General features: G+C 41.2%; 1 protein-coding gene across 1 annotated transcript in view; it reads left to right on the plus strand.

The window, feature by feature from the left end:
- The window catches only part of LOC126399543 (ras-related protein Rab-26), a 141,950-nt gene extending 123,900 nt beyond the window's left edge, over nt 1-18,050 (plus strand). The window contains exons 6-9 of the mRNA XM_050059577.1: nt 2,691-2,756; nt 5,470-5,526; nt 6,192-6,268; nt 15,321-18,050. Coding sequence (XP_049915534.1) covers nt 2,691-2,756; nt 5,470-5,526; nt 6,192-6,268; nt 15,321-15,423 — 303 coding nt within the window. The 3' untranslated portion in view covers nt 15,424-18,050. The remainder of the gene's footprint in view (nt 1-2,690; nt 2,757-5,469; nt 5,527-6,191; nt 6,269-15,320) is intronic.
- Nucleotides 18,051-19,255: the final 1,205 nt, after the last annotated feature.

The following is a 19,255-nucleotide window of genomic DNA, read 5'->3' on the forward strand; positions in this document are numbered from 1 at the left end:
GCATTAATAATCATATTTCACTATTGACATATGGTCATTTTCACAAGACAAGGGCACAGTTTTAAACTGCATGTTTTCTGTGGGGGATCGCAGCTAAATAAATAAGATGTAAATGCTGTTTCTGGTAGAAACCAAAAGAGTTTTTTTCCCCAAATATACTCAGGCCTTTCACTTTTTGTATTCTTAACTGAATTAAGCAAATTATAACTTTAATGAATTTTATCGGTCTGGTGGAAAGTTTTAGAGTTCATTATAGAGGCTTTTACACTTAGGGCCCTATTTAAATGATCTATAGCACATGGTTGTAGTAGTAGTGGTAATTTGTTTCAGTCCTTGTTAACAACTTTCCAAGAGTAATGCACATAATAAAGAATAAATAACATCAAGGCATTAAATTAAAAGAAATACACAAATAAACAAAATAAAAAGGAAAACAAAGAATTTAGACCGAAAAGCTGTAGGCTGAAGCTAAAGCTTATTTTACCAACCCTTTTTACTCAGCATATTCTCATGAGTTGCTCATTTACGAAAGTGCATGGCACAACTGCATTTAGAGCATATCCACTTTTAACTTGTGGTGTGTGTGTGTTTTGGGCATAAGATGAATTCAAACAATGTCATCTCCCATTCCCTTTAAAAGCCAGGTGTGCCTGCACCTGGTGCGTTGCTCTTCACATGGCACATTTGGTAAATGGGAGAGGCGAGCGGTTTTCTGCTGAGAGTAATGCAGTTCACATTGTGGAAAATTTCAGCAGCAAAGCTAAAAACTTTAGTGATAAACTTGAACAACACTTTGGCTTCTGAAATAATAATAAACAAAATAACATTACCCTGCTCCTCGTGTGTAAATGTGCACAGCCTCTTTCTTAATGGGGAGTCAGACAGCAACTCTGCTCTGGTCTCTGCTATGTTCACATTTACAAAATGGAACAAATATTTTCCTTATTGGTGATGTATTATTTCACCCACAACCCATCTGTACGTCTCTGTGTGAAACAGTTAGAGTGATCATGGTGAACTCACCTGTGTAGGTGAGTCCCCATCAGGACCAAATATGGAGCGTGAACTGGTAGCTGGAGAGGTGTCAGTTCACCTCCTTGAGCAAGGCACTGAACACCCAACCGCTCGGGGCGCCTGAACAAGGCAGCCCCCTAATCACACCTCATTTTAAGACAATAGATGCCCATGGGTGCACAGATGGGTGCAAGTACTTACACAATGTGGATGCTGGCCTTGAAAATGACAACTGCATTGGTCTGAAACTAGCAATGGAAGTTGCGCTGTGCTGTGTGGCCTAGCACTGGGTGTAAGATAGGGCCCTCAGAGCAGTCGTCAAAATTAACTTTGTGATTTTACACTGTACAATGGTGGAAAGTTATTACTGTGACACCTATTTTATCTTTTGTCCTGATGATCACAAGGTGAGAATACAGCGTTCATGTTACGAAGTAATCTCCCCTGCCAGCTCGTAGCAACGTGGCAGCAAAAGTCCAGCAATGTTCATCTTTTATGCATTGTTTTGTTGGAGCTCTCTGCGTTGGCCCAGCTGCTGCAAAGCAAAAATTGGTCCGAACCCCAGCCTGAAGATGCAGTCAGACCACATTTGGCCAAATGAAACTTACTCGTGTGATGCTGCAAAGAGCAGGCCAGACAGGAAGTAGTGTGGGCAGGGTTGTAAGCATAAACAGTGGGACATAGTGTGGCAAGGGGGCCAAGAACAGCAGTTCAAAAAGTTGAAGAATTGACAGCTTCAACAATATTTGTTAAATCTGTAATAAGCTTATATCAACCAATAGTATCAGATTGATTGCTCATTGTGTAGTAAGTATTGTTTATGCACAATATCTGTCCATCACAGCCGTCCAAAAATGTCACATCTACATCTTGTTCCCACATACACACAGAGCCTGTCGTGACTGTATTAACTTTAGTCAGTGTACTGGAATATTGCCAAGTGCATTTATTTGTTTTTGTTTTCTATGGATGAAATTGAATAAAATATTAGCTGACAGTAAAGACTGACTTTTCCAATACTAGTCTGGACAAGTCTGGAAGACTAGTCTGGAAGGACTGCAAACCCTCTCTTTCTCTGTTTGTTTATTTATGTATTGTTTTTTTCCCCTCGGCTACATTCATCATCTTGTGTAAGAAGGTTTCTTTGCTGCCCAGTGACATTACTTATCACTGGGCATTTCAAAAGTTTGCATAAAAGTTGTCTGAAAGTGGGATGTAAACACTCTTCTATTTCCATGTGCTGCACGAGTGCTGTAGTAACCCTACGCTGTAAGGCGAGATCTCTGAGGAAAGTGCATACGAGGAGAGTATCAGAGTATCAAAGACCCCCAGAGACATTAAGTGCTTTTTAAGCAAGGCAGGTAACAGAGAGCCGAGAAACTACTGGCCTGCAATTGGAAGAAGATGGATGGATATAGATGCAGGAGGAGGGAAGAAGCGTGAATCTAGAGGGAGGTGGGGAGGACAAGATGGACTGCAGCCAGTGAACAATAAATGAATCTTTTGTCTTTCTCCCTCTCTCATTCGCTGTGGATCCATCCATCTCCTCTGTCACCACTATCTATCTCCTATCCCTCCCATGTATCAGGCCAATCTCCTCTCTACTCTCCCCTTTCCCTTCTTTCCTTTCCCGTTTTGGATTTCCTCACCACTCTGTGCTCTTTTTCCATCTCCAGGCATGGCTGACAGAGATCCATGAGTACGCCCAGCAGGACGTGGTCGTCATGCTGCTGGGCAACAAGGTGAGACCTTGTTGCCAACACAGGGAGATGGATGGACAGATGGACTCATAGAGGGAGGGAGGGATCATAGAGGGAGCTGGAGTGTAAGGACGGATTTCCGGATGTCTGGAAGCAGGGGAAGGATGTACTTTATGTGTATTGCAGACTGGATTTTGAAATGTCCCACATGTCTTGGTATAGTTTAATAGTCATCTTAACAGATTGGCCATCTTGTTAGAAAGGTAACAATTAGATCAAAATGTCAAAGCTTAACTAATCTATGACATTTCATGTTAACAATGTACCAAATGACTGTGTGATGGAGCAAAGCCCACCCACAGAGAATTATCACCCAGTTCCACTCAGGTCTTTGGAGTTTAGCAACTTTAAGTTTTCAATTTTCAACTGCACTGTTTTGGTTTACTCTTCTTGTGCTCATCGACCTCGGTTCCAACCACAGCCAACACCTGACAACCCCACTTCTCCCTCTCGAATAAGCTGTGTGTGATGCGAGACTCTCCCCACCTCTGTCAGCAGGAGACCAGAGAGAAAGGCGTTTTTAAAAGTCTGTGTGTTCAGCTCTCAGTACTATTGTAGCTTCTAACAGAAGTTTTTTTTTTACTGTGTCATGTTCACCATCAGCAGTATAACAAGTTGCATGAAGTTGCTGCTCGAAAATTCAAGATTTCCTTATTTTGCTGCTTCACAATAAAAGTTTTTACATAACAAAATAACAGGGGACTTTTACTGTGAAGAATCTATAGGAAATGAAATAATGTCTATCACTGAATAAGCAGATCTTTAGTAGCAGTTTCTCTTAAACAAAGACAAATCTACTAAAACAACAGGGAGGAAGAGTAAAAGCAGAAACAGCCACAGTGAGATGTTGATATAGAGCTGCAGACAAAAGGCTCTTACTGCTCTTAAACTGCCGATATCTCCAACACTCGGCAACTCACACCAAAACAATCTACATTCATAAATAGCACTAAGAGTGAGAGGAAAAATATGTATTTTTGATTTTGGGGTGGAATGTCCCTTTAAGACGGCTAGAAAAAGCCAGGTTTGGGGCAGGGAAGGTTTCTGATTGGATAGGGGGTGGGGTGGATGTTTATGTTTATGTGTGTTTATGTTTACCGGAAAAAAACACTGTAGTCCTTATTCCAGATAACAAGATGCTTGATGACGCCGTTCTTAGTGCCTTTTTCTGGCTTGTTTTGCTTATATTCTTGAAGCAGCAGTACGACAGCAACCTTGTTCTGCTAATGCTTCATCTGTTGAGGAGGAAGAGAGGTAGAAGGTCGAAGAAGGGAGATAGAAGACCGTGCTGTGGCGAATGGAAACCAGTTAATGCAACGAGTCCGACTGCTCTATCTCAGCCCATTGCTATGCGTGCTATATACATCATCACGCCAGAAGGGCAAGGAAACGAGCATGCGCAGAAAGACTGGAATGAACTTAAAGAGGAATGAGTGTATACAAGTGCGAGAAATTCTTTCATTCGGAACTAGGAACGGGATATTCCAGCCCCTTACATCGGAATGAATTTTTAATCGCATTGGCCATTTTCATTCTGAATGAGGTGTTTACAAGATCACTTTTAATAGGAATGAACTTTCATTCCAAATGAAAAGGGAGCTAAACTGTCCATGTAAACGCACTCATTGTGAAGACATCACAGATTTTTAAAATGCTTCTCTTGGTAGAAAAAAGGTTTACCAATATAAAACCTCCATGGATCAAAACATATGATAGAAAAAAAATCATAATTGACCTTGTTTGCAGTTCAGCATGTCCTGTTAACAGTTTTACAACCATCTTTTTTAATGGTGGTCTATATGGAAAAAGCTTTTGGGGGTGCAGGGGATTTGTTCACTGCAATACAGCAAGTGATCCGAGGAAAAAACAGAACTAAAACAAAACTAAAGGGCTAAAAATGAATGCTCTTGCTCTGAAGCTACTGGATGTGGAAATAGGCAATGTTTGCTAACATTTCAGCTGTATCAACTTTAAAAATTGTAGCCCCTTTTAGTTAATTTGGTTTATGGCTTACAGGCCCTGCTCTCTAAATTGTTTCCAGACACAGCTGTTTGTTTTTTTTTAATGAAAGATTCTGTTAACTGATGTTACACTACCTGCCCAACATCAAACAGAAGATGGACAAAGTTAGTAGGTTGGTGGAGACCAAAACAGAGACAGAATATTGACTATGGCTACCTTATATTCTTCAGGTAGCAAGTAACAAGACTACAGAATAATTTCTTCTTGCTCCATGTCTGGTGAAAGGGGTAATAGGCAACTTTTTGCTAGTTAGCCATAGCAACATTCTAGGCAATAAAATGGCAGGTGTTGTGTTTAGCTTGTTATGGAGCTCCGCTGCTTTAAGTAAACGTGAAAAGCTTTTAATTAACATCTTTTTTCTGTGACATTACAAGACATATCCATGCTTGTATTTTTTTCCAGAGAAGTGGTGGTCATGAAACCAGAGCCAAAAATTACAAACAATGTTAAAGCAGCTGGGAAACAGAAATAACTGGTAACAATGGAAAATAATTATGCATTGAAATGAATGCCAAAGACAGGAAAAGTAGCCTAATGTGGCCCTGCGTTTGTCAAACATGGACAACAAACCGCTGTGAATTCCCTCATTAACCGCTCTCCAGACACTGTGACAGCCAGGGCTTAATGTGAGCGACAGTTTCTAATTTAATATTGTGTGTCCAATGTGCTCCAGGTTGACTCCACACATGACAGGATGGTGAAGCGAGAGGAGGGAGAGAAACTGGCAAAGGTGAGCTTCATGACACACACAAACACACCCGTATTCAATTTGACACATGTAACAAGGATAAAAGACAAGCTGTGCTCTGCCCACACAGCCACGTGGACCCCAAAACTCCCCCCCCCCCATGTAGCTGCTGTGTCTTGATTAGTGTGTGTAATTACGTATTCATGGAGGCGCATAATGTTGTTATTGTTTGGAATAAATGACGGGGGCTTGCTAACTTAATTTTCCAGGCCGTTTCGCTCAGATAAGCTCTGAGAGGCGTGTTAGAGTAAATACGAGCAGAAGTGGTAGGGAGCACTGCAGCTGTCAAGGTAGAGACACTCATGGTGAGAATATTGACATGTACACACATACACAGAATGAGATTACGATACCTGGGAGCACCTTTCATCGACTACGCACTGTGTTCATTTTCTTTCATACAGGCTACAACAAAGAGGGGAGAAAATTAATATTTGAAAGCCGGAGATCTCAGCACCTTAAAAATTAGTGATGAATTATTAGTATTGATCAGCAACCCTCTCATCTCTCTCCTGGTACTTTAATCCTCCACTCCTCAACCGAAAATGAATCTTGAACCTAATTTTTCTGTGAGAGACAAGACATACGGGAGTACCAAGTCCAAATCACAAACACTCACACCTAATAACAAATGTTTCTCTGTGCAGGAGTTTGGAGTACCCTTCATGGAGACAAGTGCTAAATCTGGACTGAATGTGGAGCTGGCCTTCACTGCTGTGGCCAAGTGAGTCACAAACACACAACACCACACCACAGTATGAAGAAACACACAATAGTGAAGCACACAAAGTTTCTAAATATCTAACATCTATGTGATGAGAACTGGAACAGTACTGTCCCCTGTACGTCACTAGCTCTGGTGTTACATGATCCATGGACAAAAAGCATTGTGTTAAAGAATATGCTACTTTTTACAGAAGCAGTTATACAATTCTCCTCTTACAAACATTTGAGCATTAAAGCACGCTCTTTCTGTGTTCAGTACACCCCTATAGTCTTACCTGATTTTGCTCAACCAGTAGCTTATTGTGGCTAATGTAGACCAATATTTGCGAACTTTAGATATTGATATGTAACATTTCTGAGTCAGTATGACAATTCTATACTTTTGCTACTTTTAGCGCACCACAGATAAACATTTCAATGGTTTTATCACGTAAGTAAAACATGAAGTAATCACACCATACCTCACCTCACTCCACATGAAGTGCCCTCTTGGGTGCCCTTCCAGTAAAGAAAATGTGACAAAGTGTCCTCTAGGTTCCCCTAAATTGAGAAAACATGATAAAGGGCCCTCTAGGGTGCCCTTCCATTGGAGAAAATGTGTTACATCGCCCTCAAGGGTGCCCTTTAAATAGCGAAATTGTGATGAGGTGCCCCCTAGGATGCCCCTCTAGTGGAGAAAGTGTGATGAAGTGTCTTAAAGGGTGCCCCTCTATTGGAGAACATTTGACAATTGAAATTGTGATAAGGTGCTGTCTACAATGCCCTGCCAGTGGAGACAGCATGATAAAGTTCTTTCTAGGGTGCCCTTTCAGTAGTGAACTCATGATGAAGTGCCCTCTACGATGTTCTTCTTGTGGGGAAAGCATGATGAGGTGCCTTTTGGGGTGCCTTTCCAGTGGAGAAAGCATGATGAAGTACCCTCTAGGGTGCCCTTCTAGTGGAGAAAGCATGACGAGGTGCCCTTTAGGGTCCCCTTCCAGTGGAGAGAGCATGATAAAGTTCTTTCTAGCCTCTTGCACTCCACCCCCATTTTGTAGCAAAAAAATGACATACACAAATTAAAAAGACTCTAGCTTGTGAACCGCTCTGACTACATGCATGCATGAGGTCTTGCCAGAAAGAAAACTCCCTAAAGTTTCTTGTGAAAGTGTCAGAAACACTCTAGGTGATACAGAGACAGGTCTTGATCCATGTGGGATGCAATGACGCATCTCGACAGCAGTCTGAGCTGACTAAAAAGGATTTTAATGCCCTTTTTAGATTTTTAAATGACACCGGAAAGTCTGTATTTATCAGCGGTCCTCTCCCAGTACACACCCTCGGAGCAGGGCGTTTTTCAAGACTCCTGTACCTCAACACCTGGTTACAGTCCACCTGCAAAGCTCTTAACTTTGGTTTTATCGACAATTTTAACCTGTTTTGGAACCGTCCCTCCTTTTACAAGCCCGACGGTGTCCACCCAAACAGGCTGGGCAGCCAGATGCTAACAGCAAACATTCGCCACGCTGTCCAGTATGCTCCACGCGACTGACTGTTTACCTGCCACACCCCCTCACCGGAGTCTACTTCTTCTACGCCAACAACACCAACTGCTCACAGCACTATTTCCCCCGCCACCACCCCCCACAGGCCCCAGCTATCACTGCCACTTCCACCGGTCATTTTCCCTATAGAGACCATTGCTCTGCCCCGCCGGTTGCGAGCCCGCAGAGGTGGTGTGGACCATGGGATCCTTCGCCCGCTGGCTCGTGTCTCAGCTTCAGCCACTTCAGCCACTGAGGAGCTTACTCTCCGTATTGCCCTGATTAATGCTAGATCGCTAGCAAACAAGACTTTCTTGTTAAAAGACTTTTTCACCTCTCGTGATCTGGATTTTCTGCTCCTGACGGAGACTTGGCTTCAGGCTGGTGAGTGTACACCGTTCTCTGAACTCCTTCCTCCTGACTGCTTATTTCTCAGTTCCCCTCGGACCACCGGCAGAGGTGGAGGTCTAGCCTCTGTGTTCAAATCCAGCTTTGAATGTCGTCAAATTCTATTTGACAATTATTCCAGTTTTGAGCTGCAACTGTTTGAGCTAAACCTGTCCCCTCCTGTCATGTTTGCAGTTGTATATCGTCCTCCTAAATTTAATAAGGACTTTATTAATGACTTTGCCGATTTTCTATCAGAGGTTACTGTGAAGTATGACCACTTTTTAATTTCTGGCGATTTTAATGTCCATGTGTGTTGTGAATCCAGACCTCTGGTCAGTGATTTTTCAAACCTCATCGCTTCTTTTAATCTCATTCAGTCTGTGACCAGCCCGACTCATGAGAAGGGTCACACCTTAGATCTTGTGCTATCACATGGGTTATCTGTGAGTGTAAATGAGATATGTGAAACAGCATGTATTTCTGACCATCTGCCTGTTTTATTTACCGTTTCAGTCCCCTGTTCGCGGACTGTAACCCGTGCTCCCTCACGCCGCCTGCGCATGTTGAACCCTCAAACTGCATCACAATTCTCTGCCATGTATGCCGACGTAAACATGTTTAGCACTCCGGATGTCAATCATGGTCTTAATGCCGAAGAGCTTTTAAGTGTTTTTAATTTTACATGCACTGATATCCTGGACTCTGTTGCCCCTTTCAGATTTAAGCGCTCTAAAGCATTTTTTGAGCCATGGTTAAATGACTCCACACGTTCTCTCAGACGTTCATGTCGGCGTGCTGAGAGGAAGTGGAAAAAAGATAAGCTCCACGTCTCCAAAGAAGCTTTACGTGAATGTTTATCAGCCTACCAGCGAGTCGTTAAAGCTGCCAAAATGGAGTATATATCAAATATTGTCTCCAATAACAGTCATAAGCCCCAGGTTCTGTTCAGCATTTTTAACTCCCTTGTAAACCCGTGCGATAACTCTCCAGTCGTGCCATCGCCCACTCTCTGTGAGAGCTTTCTTAAATTTTTTATTGAAAAAATTTCTGCCCTTAGGCCAGTTGCTTCCACTCTCACTGCCCCTGGTCCTGACCCCACTGTGCCTCCTTTACCTGCTGTCTTTGACCAGTTTGAGCCAGTATCTCTCTCCTCACTATCAGATATAGTTAAGCATCTGCGGCCGACTAACTGTCCCTCTGACAGCATTCCCTCTCGCCTCTTCAAAGATGTTTTTGGTACTGTGGGGTCCACTGTTCTTGCTGTCATAAATACCTGCCTTAGCTCAGGGTGTGTTCCAGCTGCTCTCAAACATGCTGTAGTGCAGCCCCTTATAAAAAAGAAAAACCTGGACCCCTCTCTCCTGTCAAACTACAGACCAATCTCCAAATTACCATTTTTGTCCAAGGTTTTGGAGAAAGTGGTCTTTACTCAGCTGCAATCATTCCTAGTGGCCCATGACATGTATGAAAAGTTCCAGTCTGGCTTTAAACCACATCACAGCACTGAAACAGCACTTTTGAGGGTTTTTAACGATCTTTTGTCAACTGTTGATTCATGTAACTCTGCTGTTCTGGTGCTGCTTGACCTGTCAGCAGCCTTTGATACCGTAGATCATAGGATCCTCCTGTCTCGCCTGGAACAGTGGGTGGGTATCACAGGTACTGCCCTTCTATGGTTTCAGTCCTACCTCACTGATCGGAGCTTCTCAGTTAACTTAGGGGAATTCAACTCAGCTACGGCTCCTCTCACCTGCGGTGTCCCCCAAGGCTCCATTTTGGGCCCCATCCTCTTCTTGCTGTACATGCTGCCATTAGGGTTGATTTTTAAGAAACACAACATACCTTTTCACTGTTTTGCAGATGATGTACAGATCTATCTGCCCCTTAAATCCATTAGCAAGGATTCTGTACAGCCACTGCTAGAATGTTTAAAAGATGTCAAATCCTGGATGGACACTAACTTTTTAAATCTCAATGAGGATAAAACAGAGATCATTATGTTTGGATGTGACCCCTCCGATTACTCTGCTGATTTTCTGGGCCCCTTCACTCCTAACATCCGTTCCTCTGTTAAAAATCTCGGTGTGACCTTTGACAGTGCTTTTAAATTCGATAAACAAGTTAGATCAGTAATACAAACCAGCTTTTATCAACTCAGGCTTTTAGCTAAAGTAAAGGGCTATCTCTCCCCCCAGAATCTAGAGAGGGTAATCCATGCTTTTATAACCTCACGTCTGGACTACTGTAACTCGCTTTATGTCGGTATTGACCAGTCACTGCTACACCGTCTACAGCTTGTCCAGAACGCAGCAGCCCGCCTCCTCACTGGAAAGCGTAAACACGATCACATCACACCAATCTTGGCCTCGCTCCACTGGCTTCCAGTGCGTTTTAGAATTGATTTTAAGATTTTATTGATTGTTTTTAAAGCCCTAAATGGGCTGGCACCCCCTTATTTAACCGAACTCCTGCACTTTCATGCTCCCTCCAGAGCCTTGAGATCAGCCAGTCAGCTATTACTGGCTACTCCTAGGACTAGGCTGAAGACCAGAGGCGACAGAGCCTTTGGGGCGGCTGCCCCTAGGCTCTGGAATAGCCTGCCCCTGCACATTAGGTCTGCCCAGACCCTAGAGGTTTTTAAGTCTTTTCTTAAAACCCACTTCTTCTCTCAGGCTTTTAACTCAGGTTGAGCTGGACACCCAAACATTTTAGCTTATTTTGATCTTATTTTATAACTCTTGTATTTTATTTTATTGTATTGTATTTTATGTATCTTATGGTTATTATTGTGGTGTACTATTAGGTACCTCATTGTATTTGCTTGTTTATTTCTATTGACCTGTTCAGCACTTTGGTCAACCTTGGTTGTTTTAAATGTGCTTTATAAATAAAGTTTGAGTTGAGTTGAGTTGAGTTGAGAGTAATGGGCCTGTGAAGTGAGTAAAAAGTTGAGGATTTTGCCTAAAATAAAAGAAAAAATGTTTTTCAGGATGAATAACTGTCTGTGGCTTCATCTGAGCAGGTAAATGGCACTGTGGGGCTGTAGGCACACTATCAGTGAATATTTATTTTAAATTTGAAGAAGATTGCTCAAAGTATGACCATTCTACAGTGTTTTTTCCATGAAAAGATGCACCGGAGCTCCAAAAGACGATCACTCTGCTTCAAAACAGTACTGTCAGTGATCAAACAACACTCAGCCAGCTTCTAACATTGTAATGATTGAAATCAGGTGTGATTATGATAGCTGATCTTGTTTTTGACACAGGAACACCATAAAACATCACCAGAATAAAGCCACATTAAACGTGAAAGTTATGATCCCACTTTCTAGATGGCATATCTCAGCCAAAAATAGTGGTAGGAGTGAGACTCTTACCTTTTATAAACCAGCTAAGTCTCTGCTAACGGCTCCACATAAGGTCGCGTGTAATCCTTTAACTTTACCCGTCGCAAAAAATGGCATGACATGACTTGTCACCACTCATCGTGATTTTGGACTTTGTGTGTTTAGTCTGCTCTGGTGCGAAATACATAGTAAATAAAAGAAAAACGATGTTATTTTTGAAAAGTCGAGAGCTTCCTGAATCCGGCAATACCAAACATCACATGGTTTGATGATGTAGTGCGTCTGGGAGATACCATTTAACAGAGGAGGAGGGGAGCGAGGACGTCGGCGTCCTGGCAGAGTTAGAGAAGCTAGGGTGCCCTTTCAGTAGTGAAATTGTGATGAAGTGCCCCCTAGGATGCCCCTCTGTTGGAGAAAGTGTGATGAAGTGCCTTGAATGGTGCCCTGCTACTGGAGAAAATTTCATACATTGCCCTCTAGGGTGCACTTTCCATAGTGAAATTGTGATGAGGTGCTGTCTACAATGCCCTTGCAGTGGAGAAAGCATGATAAAGTTCTTTCTAGGGTGGCCTTTCCGTAGCCAAATCATGATGAAATGCCCTCTACGATGTCCTTCTAGTGGGGAAAACGTGATGAAGTGCCCTTTAGGGTGCCCTTCTAGTGGGGAAAGCGTGATGAAGTGCCCTTTAGGGTCCCCTTCCAATGAAAAAGCTTGATGAAGTGTCCTATAGGGTGCCCTTCTAGTGGAGAAAGCATGATGAAGTGCCCTTTAGGGTGCCCTTCGAGTGAAGAAAGTGTGACACAATACCCTACAGGTTGCCCTTCCAGCAGAGACAGCATATTGAAGTGCCTTCTAGGATGCTCCATTGGAGAAAATGTGATACATTGCCCCCTAGGGTGCCCTTACAGTAGTAAAATTGTGATACCTTGCCCTCGAGGGTACCCTTTCAATAGCAAAATCATGATGAAGTGCCCTCCACGTTGCACAGGGGGACCATTGTAGAGGTCTGATCAGCTGAACTACTGCTGCAGTGTTGCTCTAGCCTTGTGACTTCTGAGCAGGCATTACATTTCTGCGTAAAACCATTTGAAGTCTTTTATATTCAGATTCAAAAGCGCTGCATTGCTAATGGAGGGCAGGCGCACATGGAGGACTTTTGCAACACCTACCACATAGAGTATGATGAAGTTTAAAAGCTGAGAGCAACATAGCCGATGCTCTTATCTTTAAAAAACAAGAGCAGTGTGATAATTATAGGGGAGAGGAGGGTTATTAAGATTTATTTTTTGACATACATTAGCATTTGTTCCCTACGGCCATGGTGTGATAATGGAAAATGTCAGACTTAAATGTTCAATTAGACAAGGACATGCATTAAAAATTCAGCTGTTAATATGAGATCAGTATCTCAACAGAAAGTTTGTCTTGACAGCAACACAAAATAGCTCTGCCTGTCTTTTGTTTCTTAATAATGAGGATGCTATTTTCACTGTGTCTCACTTAAATGTGTAGTGTCGGACAGTTTGTGTGGGAGTAGTTTTACATTTATAGCCTCGTTATGGTAACAGGCTGGCATTGTGGGGTGTTGCCAGGAATAGCATGACAGTCTGGCACACAGCACCATGCAGATACAGAATCTGAGACCAGCTCCTTTTTTGTTGCTGTCTTCCAGTTCATGTTAACACCTTTTCAGTTTTTACTTTTCTCTTTCTCTGTTCCCTTTGTTTTTTTTTTGCTTATTCCAAACTTCTCCATCACCTCTCATCTGTCACTCTTCCACTCTGTCACACTTACACCCTGTCATGTTTTGGTTCATTTCACTTTGAGAGTGCTTAATTTGCATAAAACATGCAACTGCTCGAAGTAAGAGCAACTAAAAAACAGGTAAAAACATGAGTCACATAGAAATTGTGATAAATACAGTATGACACCCTTTCTTTCTCCTTACGTCACTTAAAATGAAAAGTTCTATGAGGCCTCCTGGCTGTGGCTTCATATTTAATAGACAGATATGAAAGTGGTTTGGATCTTGTCATCTTATCTTAGCTGATCTTTGGACAAGAAGGTCAACCACTGTATCTCCTAAAATGCCAAACTATAATTTTATACAACTTTCACCAAATTTAGATTTTTGTACCTTTGGCAACTTTGAATTTTGGGCCTAGTGGCCAGTCTATGGGGTTGTATAACTCACATTTAATGGTGCAGGGATGACCATTGTATGTATACCAGCCCAGAAGTTAACATTGCCCTGGTTCCCTTGACAAAAACTCAATGGGATCTCTCCACTGGATTTTGAATTATTGTGGAAAATTAACTTTGTGGCAGATTTTTGAAGCCTGTATCCAACTGCCTGAAGTAAAACGCTAACCTTAGGCCATAAACGAACTACACCACATTTGCATGATCCCAGTATCACCACTGCAACAAGGCTGTAAAGCTGTGTTAAGCAGGATGACGTTCTGGAGTGTTATTGTCTTCTGCTAGCAACCCTCCTTTTTAAGACAGTATTTACTGACTTATTTTGTGTTGTGAAATAAAATGTGAGAGTCTCTTAAGCTTGTGTTAACCACAGACCTTATTGCAGGCCTCTAACCAAAAACCCATTCAAAAAACCATTGACTTTGAGATGAGGGAACCAGAAGTTCAAAAATGCAAACTCATTCCTGCACCACTCTTACAGGGGCTGTACACATGCCGTTTCTTTAACTGCCTGGAAAACGCAAGGTCAGACGCTGGGTGCTACTCTTGTGTCTTTCCTGTGCCAGCTTTCAAGAGCGCAGTGGCAGGTTGCATTTTTAGGTTGCTAAGCAACCTTAACAAGCACTGTATCATAGCCTATTTACCTGAAATCCTAAGTGCAAAGCTGATCTTCTTCCAGGCACTGTTTCTGTGTAGGCCTAGTATTTGTGGGACAGATGTAAAGCTCTGGCAGCCCTGCAATAAAATAATCAACTTCTCCATATTTATCAGCGACCGATATTTACAGATGAAAATGTCTGTCGGCTGTGATTTGTTGGTCCTCGTCACGTGACGTGGTGTGCACTGCTGCGTTCCAAAATTTGAACTCAGTTTCTCAGGCTGCAGCCATGGCACAGTGAAAAGTAGCTGCTTGCGAACACATATGCGCTATGTCTGTCTCACTCTGACGTTTGACCACGCCTTACATGCGTCTACATTAAAGACAATGAATTTTAGGCGCAAAAAACGCAGCATGTGCACAGCCCCTTAAGGCAAACATCCAGGGTAGAGCTGTATTTCATATTTGGAACTTTTTTCATATGTCATGAAACACTTAGCAACTTGTCAAACAATTATTGAGTCACTTCTTTGAAGCCAATGGCAGGACAGCAATACCTATACAATTAAAAATTTACAGTTTTGAATTCCATCTCGCTATCTGCAGCTGCATGTCTACACATTGATACAGTAACTGTCTTAACCAGTTTCCAAAGAGCTTTAAATCAGTTTTCAAAAGTTATGGAAATTTAGGGAAAATTGGCTGCATGGAATTTCACATTATTGAGCTAAAACCTGATTTGAAAAGATATTCTGCTTAACATGCCCTCAGTGTAGAATGAATGGGCTCAGTCTTTGTCTGAAACATGCACTGATACATTACTTGAAGTATTTTAAAGCCACGGCCATGACACATTGTAACAATAGTGAACATGCCATTGTACTACTCTGTAATACTGCAGGTCAGTGTCAATACTGCTCTGCTCAGTCGCCACCTACTGGTAGCAGAGTTAGCATAGCCTCATGTTTATCTTGTCTTTTTTCTTAGAGAACTGAAGCACAGGACCATGAAGGAGCAAGATGAGCCAAAGTTTCAACTGCAGGAGTACGTCAACAAAGAAATGAGGACCGCAGGCTGCTGCCGCTCATAGACCCAATCCTATGTGTGTGTATACACGTGTATGTGTGTGTGCGAGAGAGAGAGAGCGAGAGAACAGGTACATTCTGTTAGAGTAGTAATTAATCTGCTGTGCCTGGGAATTATCATGAAATTCTCAGTGTTTGTAACATTTCTGTCAGTGGTGATACGGCCAACATGCTCTCTCTCCCAACCCACCTATCTTCTGCAACTGTGAATGTAATATAACTCCTATCTACATGCTTGCACATACACATGCATGTACACACACACAGACACACACACATACAGCTATGTTTGTAACTAACTCTACAGCCCGTTCAATCCATTTTTTTTTCCATAAATGTGATGTACATATTTTAAATGTAATTTTAATTTTGTGCCCTTGAAGCTTTGTAGTTTGTAAATGCCTGTGTTGTTGAAACATAGACACAAATATGTTAAATATTTAATCAATGAGTAGATCTGAAACACATTTGTACAGATACACTATTGCACCTAATGTAAGCTGCCAAATGGCACTGTGTGCTGTTTATGTACAGGATATCATACAATAACTGTTTTTAATACTTGTGATCATGACTATCATTATACTGATGTGTCCGTGGCATTTAGTTTATCTTTTATACACAGATTGTTCAGTTTAAAGGTGTTATATGATGCATTTTAACACAAAGAAATCTTCTGGTAATAACTAGACCATATTCAATGTAAAAAACAATATCATCAGCAAAGAAACGGACTCTACTCTGCTTTTTACAGATTTGGAAAAAAACAGTTATAATTCTTTATTGCACAAAACAAGAGGAGGTTGTCATTCCTCCATAGAAGAATCCTTTTTACTCAAGGAAAAGAAAAATGTCAGAGACAGGGACAAACTTTGTTTTATGAGACAAAGCAGCAGGGTTCTTGTAATATCTGGGGCCATATTTGCAAAGCTTCCTAGTACAAAGAGTTGCTCCTAGTGATGAAATTCTAAGAACATTCTTAGAATTGTGACATTTTCTTAGAATTCCCCTTACAGTTAAGACTGGGTCCTTGTAAAGGTAGAAGTTATTCACAGAGCATCTTAGACTTTAAAAGAGCTCCTATGGTAAAAAGTTGTTAGGAGCAGAGAGGAGGACTTAAGAGTTTGCTAAGCCGAGGAGGAAATGGTGGAAACTAAAAGAGGTCAAGGAAATAGTCTCCAAAAGCTGAAAAACAGTGAGTAAAATGAAATGCTACAGATTAGATAATGCAGGGATAATATGTGTGGCTGATCCCTTAGGGATACACACACATCTGCCACCTAACGCTATAACACCAGAAATTAAATGATCACAACACTAAGATATTTGGAAAACTGGAAAAATGTAACAGTGCAGCAGTGATTACTTGGGTCTGTCCCAACCTTCCACACTTTCACAGTCAGCAGTTAATTTCATTTCCACTGGGTGTCCACACCTTGCAGGCTCACAAAAGGGCGTGTCTGTGACAACCAATCACATCTGCAAAGAATGCGTCATACCTAGCAATGGGGTCAGCCACACCTCCTCATTAGCGTAAAAGTTTCTGTCCCCTCCGTGCTCAAAGTTCCTCTTAGAGCTTTCCTAAATCACTCCTAAGCCTGGACACCTTATTAATTTTTTTTCTGGCAAAGTTAGGAGCTCTTTGAGAGGATTCTCTTTACTGGGATTTTAAAAAAGGTAAACATTGAGTGTGAAGTTAGAAACAGAAGTTGGGGGTGGGGGGTGGGGGGGGATGATGGTCCACTTACAGTGCTAGCTTCTTTTGGAGCTTTCCAACACATCTAACTTTCTTCACTCCAGTACATAGAATCAATCTACTAATGAATACTGTATCAACTCCATCAGCTTTAACAAAAACTTAACATAAACATCAACAGATCTACTACATCAGATTAAGACTATATGTGGTTGAAAGCTCTAGATAAAGCTATTAAGTCTTATATGTTAAGATATTTATTTCATGTCCAAGTTGAATATTACTGGGTAAAGATAGAGGTTATATAGAGGGCAGAGGATCTATTATTCTCTATTTTTTGTACGTACACAGTAAATTTTTAAGTAAAGAGAATATTGTATAAATGTTTAAACTGCTGCACCAGACATCTTCATTATTCAATGCATACAAATGCCCAAACAAGATAAGATAAACATTACAACATCAGATAAGTGCCAGTCTTGTACTTTGCAGTTAAGGTCATGAAATATAGATCAGTTATTCTCCTAGAAAACTGAAACCTAGAAGGTTTAACTTAACCTATTTTGACTTGTTTTTCCAGCCTGAGGTTTTCTAGTACCTGTTGTTTCGTAGCACTGTAGTCATTGTTGTTAGTTCTTTGTTCAACTATGGCATTTCAGTCATTTTTATTTTTTTCTGTAAGATGTTTTCTCAAAGATGGTTTCATACTGCTGTCCGCATATGTTAAAAGATACTGTAAATTCTCTCATGAAATACTTTAAATACAGATTTAATTTGCTTACATCAAATGGTTACCCAGAATCTTGATATACATTTTTTTCAATAGATTTTCAGTATAAATCAGAAGTCGTTAATTTATTGTGAACTTGTAATCTGTATGCTGTATCTTAACTGAAATGATTTGTATCGTATCAATCTCCAGTGTTCACAATAAAGAATCAATCAACAGGGAATGAGTTGTTCTTACCTGAGGAAGAGCGCTGATGAAACTCATTCATGGATCTACACCATCACCATTTGGCAGAGTTGTGTTATTACAGCATTGACTGAATTTGATGTATCTCTGCAACACAGTCCAATAATATCTGATGGCACCTTATCTTTACAGTGCATTGGAACATCAAATCCTCTCTTAAGCCAGTTTGTAAAATGTTATGAAACCTGTGGTGGTGCTTTTACAGTTACGTGACACACATTTGACATATGCCCTGCTTTGTTGCCCTCACCTTCTTAAATCTTTGTCCCAGCTCTCATACTCCTTTGTACTCTCGGGCCCTGAATAATCTTAACTTGAAACTCTTGGAAAACTCTGTGCTGGACGCATTGAAATACAAACTGCACTGACTCAGAATCAGCAGCGAACAAAAGAATGGCTTTAACTGGCGACACACGTCTCTCCATCAGCAGTGGGACAGGAATACAGATGTTGGTGGGTATGAATGCATTTAGACCGGCCAGACCAGACAGATAGATAGATAGATAGATAGATAGATAGATAGATAGATAGATATAGATAGATAGATAGATAGATAGATAGATAGATAGATACCTTATTCATCCCGAGGGAAATTCACATCTTCCAGCAGTATCCACAGATTTAAGATAAAAAGATCAGAAAAATAAAACTTTAGCAGTATTTACTGCATGCCTTTTTTAATCATTTTCTTTTTACATAATTGACACTGTTTTATGATGGGGCATAACAAGCCATAAAAGAAAGAAAAGAAAGTCATGAGTATATTAAAAGCAGAGGAAATAAGTAATTTATCTTGTGTGCGCAGATGTCTTTTATACTTAATTGGGTGCACACAGGTAAAGGGGCATGGCCGTTGAGGTAAAAAGGGGCAGGTAATTGTTCGGGAAGGTTTTTTTTTTTTTTTTTTTTTTACATTTTGTTGGACAAAGAGGAAAGCAGAACGGTAATGGAGAGTGGACAGCCTGCATTGGAAGGAGAATGAACTTCAATGGACTCTTGTGTTTGGTGATTCCTTGACCAAACTGACTGAGCCAACAAACAAGTAGGACCGCATTGCTTTTCTTTTTTAAATTCCACCCCGGTGAGTTTGATTCCCTTTTTTAGGATATTTTTCTACTTTTTTTGCAATGCATTGTTTTTTCCTTGTACCTGTTTTGTCATTTTG

The sequence above is a fragment of the Epinephelus moara genome, chromosome 13, assembly GCF_006386435.1.
Source record: "Epinephelus moara isolate mb chromosome 13, YSFRI_EMoa_1.0, whole genome shotgun sequence".
NCBI classification, from domain to species: Eukaryota; Metazoa; Chordata; class Actinopteri; order Perciformes; family Serranidae; genus Epinephelus; species Epinephelus moara.